Raw genomic sequence first — 9,869 nt, forward strand, 5'->3', positions numbered from 1 at the left:
TGAGCAGTTTTTGACTTACAGCAAATTTTCATACAGATGAAGTTTTATCAGCTCTATACTACTATTGTTTCCTTCACATTCTGCAGATGGATTATTTATGCAAAGAAGTTCAAAATGTGTGTGCTTTTTGACAGATGCTCATAAAGTGTTAGCTTTTAGTAGTGAAAGTTTACACCATTTAAAAAGACACGTTCAACACTATTTAGGACAAAATAAGTAATAATTTATGTTGAACACAATACCACCATAATGGATGCAGGGATCATTGGACATTTTGGTTAAGCACATTTACTGTGGTGGGAAATATCCTAATAGAACAGTCTTATATATCCTAGGTCTTTGGGTACTATTATAAAGCAATAAACTTCTAATACTAATAGAACTGTCAAAGAAAGGCAGCAATTTTACAAGCCTAATTGGGCCATAATGAAGCTAAATCGGGACATAATAGAGAAAATTGCTAAAAGGCATGTTGTTCAATAATATGTTTTACACAAAATATAAAATTATGTGTATTTGTTCTTATTCCAGATCAACAGGAGAACAGTAACAGTGATACTAGTATGATTGCAGGTTCACTGGGTGCATCCATTAATGCTGTTGTTATCACTGATAATGATAACTGTTGTACTGTCAGTGGTAATAAGAAGACGGTTTATGACAAGTATATTGAGGTTACCTCCACCGCCATGTGAGTGCAACTGCATACATTTTCTTGGGGATATTTTGTCTTAGCTGTTTAATGTTCTGGTGGTTAAATCCCATGTATCTCTTGTTGCATGTATTCGTGTATTTGACATAATATCATACGTAATTTAATTTCACAAAAAAAGTAACCCATTTTAATACAATAATAAATGGCTTCATTAAAGTGAGTCTGTGACTATGTTTAGTGAGTCCCTAACACAGTTTAGTGTAACCTCAATATAAGACCATCAGACCATAATATTTTGTGAATTTTTCTAATGCATAGATGTCCCTAATAAAGTTTACTGTATAATACTTCGCTGTGGTTTAAATCATGGTAATCCTTGTATCCCATGTATATCTAACGTAGCAGCCATTTTGCATGTATAATGATACCGCATGTAACAAAAGCTTGCACACAATGGAACAGCCTGTGAACTGAAGCTGATCAAAGTAATTGTTGTGTAACAAAGTAGCTACAAGTGAATTTCTTTTGTTGGCAGATTCACCAGATCTCTTCCAGTATGATGTGTTTATATCACATACACAAGACACTGAAGATTATGTTAAGACAATTCTAAAGAGCGGCTTGATGGAGAAGGGTTACCGTGTACAAACCCCAGTTGATTATGTTGTTGGCCATACTACAGATGACATTATGAAAGCATTTACCACAAGTCGATATATAATAATCCTCTTCTCTGCATCATATGACCACCACTGCTTAGAGTTGCAGTACGCTTACAATAAAGTTAGTAAGACACACTGCAATTGTTTGATCCCGATGAAGTGTGGGGGTGTGATACCCAAAAAATTGCAGTGTATTACCTATGCTGATTATGATAATGATGAAGTTATCACTCGTGTGGAGCAAACTATTGGTATGTTCAATAGGTATACAGTGGTCCCTCCATTATCTGGCAATCGATTATCCGAACTGTCTGTTATCCAAACTTGTGGAGTGATTGTTTTATTAGAGTATTTTGCCTAAAGTCGATATATAATAAAGTATTTTAACTGAACTCTGTATAAAAAATGTATGGACTTCATTTATCTGAACTTTTCCATTATCTGAACACACCTAGGGCACAATGAATTTGGATAATGGAAGGACCACTGTTATAAAATGAGCATAGATGTACTTATCCTTTTCAGGTAAACCTTTGCATGATCATTGAGTATCATGTGCTATGGACAAAAGTATTGCGTGTCCGCTGTATAAAATTTTTCAGACACTTTCTATTGAATTGCTGTATGTGATTGACCCATGTGAGTGACCCATGTGAGTTTCCTTTTTTCCTGTGTCATACTTTTTTTATTTATTTTGATTGGAGACTGTTTTACTGTGTAATATGTGTATAGAGCTTATTTGATACTCCCCCTTATTAACAGCATACTTTGCTTGAAGAACATGCACGTATTATAGGTATATCACGATGCACCCACAGATACATCAGACACTGCAGTCAGTGCAGTGTTACACTGTATATCTGTAGGATTGGCAATGAATAATGAAACTTTATAATTTCTTCTCCAATAGATGATCAGTAGTACTAAAGTCTATGCATCAAAATTGTAGGCAATGATTGTATGGTGATTCTAGTTTGTTCTACTTTGAGTTTAAATGGGCAAGAGTACTTGTAACTCAAGATAGAGTTATCTGGTCTAGTTTAAAACAGTGGCCATGGGTTTGGTGCAGAGCAAATACCTTCTGTTTGGGATAATCATGTCACAAAATTAATTTTGGCTTATCTCCATTTTTGGTAGAAATACCTATAAAACTATCATTTGCTTTATAGGGATAATGGGCGGAGTGCTCTGCGACATACACTTGGCAAGTCACTATACGTTTATTTTTTGTCATCTCTCTTAAGCTCACTCACTTTCAGAAACCTGTCTGGACCAAAAATATCTAATTAAATGGAGCTTTATTCATGCAAACATTAATAGGGATACTCACAGAATTTGCTAACCTAAGAATAAGTAAAAGACATTGATAGTCTTTATTGCTAACTCTAATTATGTAGTTCCAAATTGACAGTGTGGAGATTGTCAGAACAGAATAGTTCACATTTGTGATTCTGAATGAAGCAACTCTTAACATCACCTCCTACACAACTCATACAGTACAGGAAATGTTTGGCACAACACATTAACACCTATGACACATGTGGGAGTAAATTGCATCAAACTTTATTAAACCAAACTATAATTATTTTTTTAAACTTACACTCTCTCCTGTGATTATAATAGATCATGATAGTTGTTCCTTGCATATACCTAGCCAGAGCTTCCTAGCTTTTTCATGATAATACTTGATCGATTTGTAATTATACGTATGTATAATACATATGGTAGAACTAGTCAAGCTACACATACACAATGTATCCGCACCATTTCTAGTTGTATCAAGTGTGTTTAAATGCTTAGTCCATCCGAGCACCGTGCCTATGACATCAGTTACTGTTGGTTGATGTCAATAGAATAAAGTTATCGTATATCAGTCTTACCAGCTAGTCTAAATTTTGCTTTCAACACTAGAAAAGAAGTCCATCTGGTAAATCGAGGCTCTGTATTCAGTCCACTAGAGCCACTGTTATGCAAACAAACATTTATACTATATTAAATATGATGTTATGTGTGTAACATGTGGGGGAAGATTACATTTAAGTTAACAGTCATCACATTTCTTGGAACTATGATCATCACTAACATCCTTGAAAACTTGCAATGGCCTACACTACAAGAGCGTTGCAAATCAGCTAGACTAGTTTTACTATATAAAGTACTACATGATTTATTAATTATGCCGAACTGTTATCTCCCATTTAAATCTACTGTATTACGGACCCGACACTCACATAACTTTAAACTAGTACCTTACCAACCAAGAATTGATGTATATAAATATTCCTTCCTCCCAAGAACTGTACCAGAATGGAATAGATTAGATGCTGAGATTATTGAGACTGACTGTGTTGAAGAATTTAAGCAAAAATTAGCCCCTTTTATGTATATGGTTAAGTAACTTATCGTAAATGTATATATTTTTATAGTTTATTATTGTAATTGTACATATGTATATAATTAAGTAACTTGTCGTAATTGTACATACTTATATAGTTAAGTAACTAATTGAAATTGTACACATGTAATTGCACATCAGCATTATACCCCTGGAGGGTCCTGCTGATTAACAATAAATAATAATAATATCAAGACACACGGTAGTGTGTCGTGCGGCCCAAGAAGCCGGCGCGCCACACCCGTGAGTATATTGACAGGAAGAACGAAAACGTCATTTTCACACCTTTGTATCTCGGTGATCACTTATCTGATTGGAACCAAATTTACTACACAGCTGCCCGCCAGCCAAGGGAGTCTACATTCCAAATTTGAAGGCAATCGCTCCAGCCATTTCCGAGATACGAGCTGCCAAAGTTTCGTGTTTTTTTTTCTCGTTTTTTTTTTCCTCTTTGTCTTTTCGCGCACTTGCAAAAATTGCTATAACAAGCAAACGCGTACTCCGATCGCCTTGAAATTTGGCACACAGAAAGGGAGTCCAAAGGCAAATCCTAGCATCAAATTTGGTACAAATCCGATGAATGGTTCAGTAGTTATGACCGATTATTCGCGTAAAACAAGATCGATTTGTTGTCACGCCTACAGGGTAAACCGCTTCATGGAATGAGTTGAAAATTGCTATGTAGATGGAGTAACCATCGTAGGAGTGCCTTTTGGTGGTTTGAAAGGAATCGAGATAAAGACCACGAAGATATGACACAAAACCCAACCTGTTTCACAATTACGCCATCGATTTTTATGAATAAAAAAGTATTAGTTTTCACGCCTACTAGGCAAACCGCTTAGAGCAATGAGCTGAAAATCGGTGTATAGCTGGAATAATCTTCATAGAAAGTCCTTGCAGTAGTACAGAAGAATCGGATTACAAACCACTGAGTTATGATTCGAAAGCCAACTCCGTGTAGCAAATGCGAGATCGAGATACTCTAATAGAACAGTCACCCTAATAAAGCATTCGGCTAATTTATTTACTCCATTATAGAATTTTATTACATCACAAGTTATTCTGTAGGGAGTTCAGCTGCAAACAGTTAATCTTATAGACAGTTCAGCAAGAAGAGAGTCACCATGAGGAGAGTTAAGCAAATATATCACTATAGAGATTCAGAACATTACAAGTCACACTGAAGAAAGTTCAGCTATAAACAAGTCATGCACTGTGTAGAGAATTCAGCTACAATTAAGTCACTCTCTAGAGAATTCAGTTACACAGAATTCAGCTACACACAAGTCACTGTGGAGAGAGTTCAGCTACAAACAAATTACCCTTTAGAGTGATCAGCTACAAACAAAACACTTTGCAGGGTGTTCAGCTGCAACAAATCAACCTTTAGAGCGATCAGCAATGAACAAATCAACACAAATCTACCTGTAGAGAGATCAGCTAGAAACAAATCACCCTGAAGAGAGTTCAGCTACAAAAAATCACCCTGTAGAGACATCAGCTAGAAACTAGACACAATGTAAGGAGTTCAGCTACAAGCAATCACCCTGTAGAGAGTTCAGCTAAAACAAATCAACCTGCAGAGAGATCAGCTCCAAACGAATCACCTTATAGAGAGTTCAGCTACAAACAGATTACCTGTAGATAGATCGGTTACAAACAAATCAACCTGCAGAGAGATCAGCTACACACAAATCACCCTGTAGAGAGATCAGCTAGAAACTACACACAATGTAAGGAGTTCAGCTACAAACAAATCACCCTGTAGAGAGATCAGCTACAAACTAGACACAAAGTAAGGAGTTCAGCTACAAGTAAATTACCCTGTAGAGAGTTCATCTACAAACAAATCAACCTGTAGAGCAATCAGCTAGAAACAAATCACCCTGAAGAGAGGTCAGCTACAAAAAATCACCCTGTAGAGAGATCAGCTAGAAACAAATCACCCATAAGAGAGGTCAGCTACAAAAAAATCACCCTGTAGAGAGATCAGCTACAAACAAATTGCCCTGTAGAGAGATCAGCTACAAGCAAAACACCCTGTAGAGAGTTCAGCAACAAAGAAACCACCATGTAGAGAGTTCAGCTACAAACAAATTACCCTGTAGAGAGATTGGCTACAAACAAATCAGCCTGTAGAGAGTTCAGCTAAAGCAAATCAACCTGCAGAGAGATCGGCTACAAACAAATCACCTTATAGAGAGTTCAGCTACAAACAAACTATCCTATAGAGAGATCGGCTACAAACAAATCAACCTGCAGAGAGATCAGCTACACACAAATCAACTTATAGAGAGATCAGCTACAAATAAATCACTTTACAGACAGTTCAGCTACAAACAAATTACCTTGTATAGAGATCGGCTGCAAATTAATCAACCTGCAGAGAGATCAGCTACACGCAAATCAACTTGTAGAGAGATCAGCTACAAACAAATCACCCTGTAGAGAGATCAGCTAGAAACTAGATACAATGCAAGGAGTTCAACTACAAGCAAAATCACCCTTTAGTGAGTTCAGCTACAAACAAATCAACCTGCAGTGAGATCACCCACAAAAACGCACTTGTACAGAGTTCAGTTACAAACAAATCACCCTGTAGAGAGATCAGGTAGAAGAATTCACCTTGTAGAGAGTTCAGCAACAAAGAAACCACCATGTAGAGAGTTCAGCTGCAAACAAATCACCCAGTAGAAAGATCAGCTAGAAGAAATTACCTTGTAGAGAGTTCAGTTACAAAGAAACCATCATATAGAGAGTTCAGCTACAAAGAAATTACCCCGTAGAGAGTTCAGCTAGAAGAAGTCACCTTGTAAAGAGTTCAGCTACAAAGAAACCATCATGTACAGAGTTCAGCTACAAAGAAACCACCTGTACAGAATTCCACTACAAACAAATTACCCTGTATAGAGATCAGCTAGAAGAAGTTACCTTGTAGATAGTTCAGCTACAACAATTCACCCTGTAGAAAGATCAGCTAGAAGAAGTCACCTTGTAGAGTGTTCAGTTACAAAGAAACCATCATGTAGAGAGTTCAGCTGCAAACAAATCACTCTGTAGAGAGTTCAGCTACAAAGAAACCGCCATGTAGAGAGTTCAGCCTCATACAAACCACCTTGTAGAGAATTCAACTACAACAAATCACCCTGTAGAGAAGAAGTTACCTTGTAGAGAGTTCAGCTACAAAGAAACCATCATGTAGAGAGTTCAGCTACAAAGAAACCACCTAGTAGAGAGTTTAGCTGCAAACAAATCACCTGTAGAGAGTTCAGCTAGAAACAAATCACCCCGTAGAGAGGTCAGCTGGACGAAGTCACCTTGTAGAGAGTTTAGCTACAAAAGAAGCCATCATGTAGAGAGTTCAGCTGCAAACAAATCACCCTACAGAGAGTTCAGCTACAAAAAATCACCCTGTAGAGAGTTCAGCTAGACGAAGTCACCTTATAGAGAGTTCAGCTACAAAGAAACCATCATGTAGAGAGTTCGGCTACAAAGACACCACCATGTAGAGAGTTTAGCTGCAAACAAATCACCTGTAGAGAGTTCAGCTAGAAACAAAATACCCTGTAGAGAGACCAGCTAGAAGAGGTTACCTTGTAGAGAGTTCAGCTACAAAGAAACCATCCTGTATGTAGTTCAGCTACATTTCAAGTCACCCAGTAGAGAGATCAGCTGCAAAAAAATATCCTGTGGGGAATAATGGGCATGTAATAAATATATGTATATAATTTGTATAATTACTGATAAAATCAAAAATAATTGAAGTACTAAAATTCTTCTTTAAGTTCTTTTCTTCTTCCTGTAGTAAAGAAAAAAACACATGGGTTAAAAAAGCCCCAATGCCAGCCATAGGCCGGCTTTGCAGTATACAAATACAAAAAGAAGTGATATCTAATCAAAAACAGTCAAGCTGTAAAAAAAGGTGCGGCCCCCAAAAAGGCCATGGTGAAAAAAGATGTGAAATCCAAGGTGGCAGCCAAGAAATGACTGTGATGTTAGGTTAATGGTTACATTTTAATAACGACAATTCAGGTGAATTTTGTGCCGCTTGGTCTTGGCACCAAATTCACCTGAATTGTTGTTATTAAAATGTAACCATTAACCTACCATCACAGCCATTTCTTGGCCGCCACCTTGGATTTCACATCTTTTTTCACCATGGCCTTTTTGGGGGCCGCACCTTTTTTTACAGCTTGACTGTTTTTGATTAGATATGAATTTACAGTGCTGCACACAACCTCAGTGGTTTTGATACCAGTATCTGTTGTAACACTAATTCTATCTGTGGCTCATCAACTATGCAACCAATTGTGGCTTTTCAATGTGTTGTTGTGAAATCATCTGTATCATACAAACCACATATAGTAGCTATGTAAAGATAATGCTGCTGAACTAAAAAATAAAATGAGTTTTTTAGTATGCAAATTCTGACTATGACATGTGTTGCTCACATAAAGTGATTTACTTAAGGTTACGGGATACTGTAAACCCCACATGTACACTATCAATCATTTTTCATGATTAGGGGTTTGATTTTTCTTAATGCATTGTTATCAAATATTTATGCATTCTTAACTTCTCATTAATTGACATGGAATTCAAATGTTGTTATGGAAACATGAGTTGTCCCCATGCTAATTAGTGAAAACTATGAACCAAAAATCAGACCAATAAAGAAACATGAGAACTTACTAACAATTCTAAGATTTGAAGAACATCACTTGTGAGGGACTGACAAGAGGATTTGTGAATAATGTGTATAGTTGCTGAAATATGACTACAATACGGCCTAAAGCAAGACACTGTGGTCACAAAATTAATTTAAAATTGATATCACAAGCACTAGAAACATTATTTCTAACAAATGGCTCCGTCAGGACCTAGACAAGAAGCCAAAGTAGTAGTCTGTTTATACAAAATGTTAACAACTAGTTTGACAGTCCTGATTTTTGGTTCAGGAAAATAATTATCACCATATAGTCAGCAAAACTACCCATGCGCTTACAGGTGCGCCAGTTGCTAAGTGTGTTGTTTCTGTGTTATCTTGTACTGTTACATGTGTTTTCTTGTGACTCTCTTACTTTCAGCTATTAATGACTCGGCTTTTTGCCTTGAAAGACGAAACTCAGTTCACTGTGTTTTATTGGATTTAGCTAAGGCATTTGACTCGGTTCCTCATTGCCACCTGTTACTTAAGCTTGAATGTCTCGGCATACATGGAAATCTACTCTCTTGGTTTGGTTCGTTCCTTACCAATCGCTATCAAAGAGTTGTTATTAATGGCTGTTTCTCAGAATGGCTTCTTGTTCGTTCAGGTGTCCCACAAGGCTCTGTTCTTGGACCGTTGTTATTTTTACTCTACATTGACGAAATCCATCACGTTATTTCCAACAGTACTGTTAAGTTATTTGCTGATGACATTGCTTTATACAAGCAAATTGTTTCAACTCATGATGAAACTTTACTTCAAGAAGACTTGACCAAAGTTTATCAATGGTCACAGTTATGGCAACTGAAATTAAATCCACAAAAATGTGAAAGTATTTGTATATCTTATAAGCAATTGCCACCAATGTGCAAGTACCATCTTAATGACCAGCCTATTCCATCTAAATCAGTAGTTCGTTACTTGGGGATGTACATCAATTCTCATCTTAAATGGAGTGATCATGTCAAACATATAACAGCTAAAGCCTCCCGTTCACTCAACTATTTAAGACACACTCTTTTTGCAAGTCCATCTACTGTTAAATCTGCTGCCTACAATTGCCTTGTTAGACCATTACTAGAATATGCCTCACCTGTATGGTATTTACACGCTGCCAGAGACATTGATAGACTAGAAGCAATTCAGAGACGAGCTGCACGCTGGGTGTGTGGTAGCAGATGGAATCCTCATTCACATAACTGGTCCAAATCTTCTACATCTTGTTTGCAGGACCTAAGATGGCCTGCGCTCCACACTCGTCAGTCCTATTTTACTATCACTCATATTTTACATGACAGAGTTTCTATCCCATTCAACTCACATTTCAAGTTTTCAAGCACCAATACTAGATCCCATTCACTTTCACTTACCACATCATCATCTACCATTAACGCATACTGTTTTTCTTTTTTTATAAATTCTCCATTTCTTTGGAACTCAGTACCT

At 37.0% G+C, this 9,869-nt stretch overlaps 1 protein-coding gene across 1 annotated transcript; it reads left to right on the forward strand.

The window, feature by feature from the left end:
• The first annotated feature begins 595 nt into the window (after positions 1 to 595).
• Positions 596 to 2,245, forward strand: LOC136236734 (uncharacterized). Its single transcript, XM_066026980.1, has 3 exons — positions 596 to 691; positions 1,191 to 1,568; positions 1,843 to 2,245. Exons 1-3 carry the CDS (start codon positions 616 to 618, stop codon positions 1,863 to 1,865), a joined length of 477 nt encoding a protein of 158 aa, XP_065883052.1. The 5' UTR covers positions 596 to 615; the 3' UTR covers positions 1,866 to 2,245.
• The last annotated feature ends 7,624 nt before the right edge of the window (positions 2,246 to 9,869 follow it).

This window comes from Dysidea avara, chromosome 1, assembly GCF_963678975.1.
Source record: "Dysidea avara chromosome 1, odDysAvar1.4, whole genome shotgun sequence".
In the NCBI taxonomy this organism is placed as follows: domain Eukaryota; kingdom Metazoa; phylum Porifera; class Demospongiae; order Dictyoceratida; family Dysideidae; genus Dysidea; species Dysidea avara.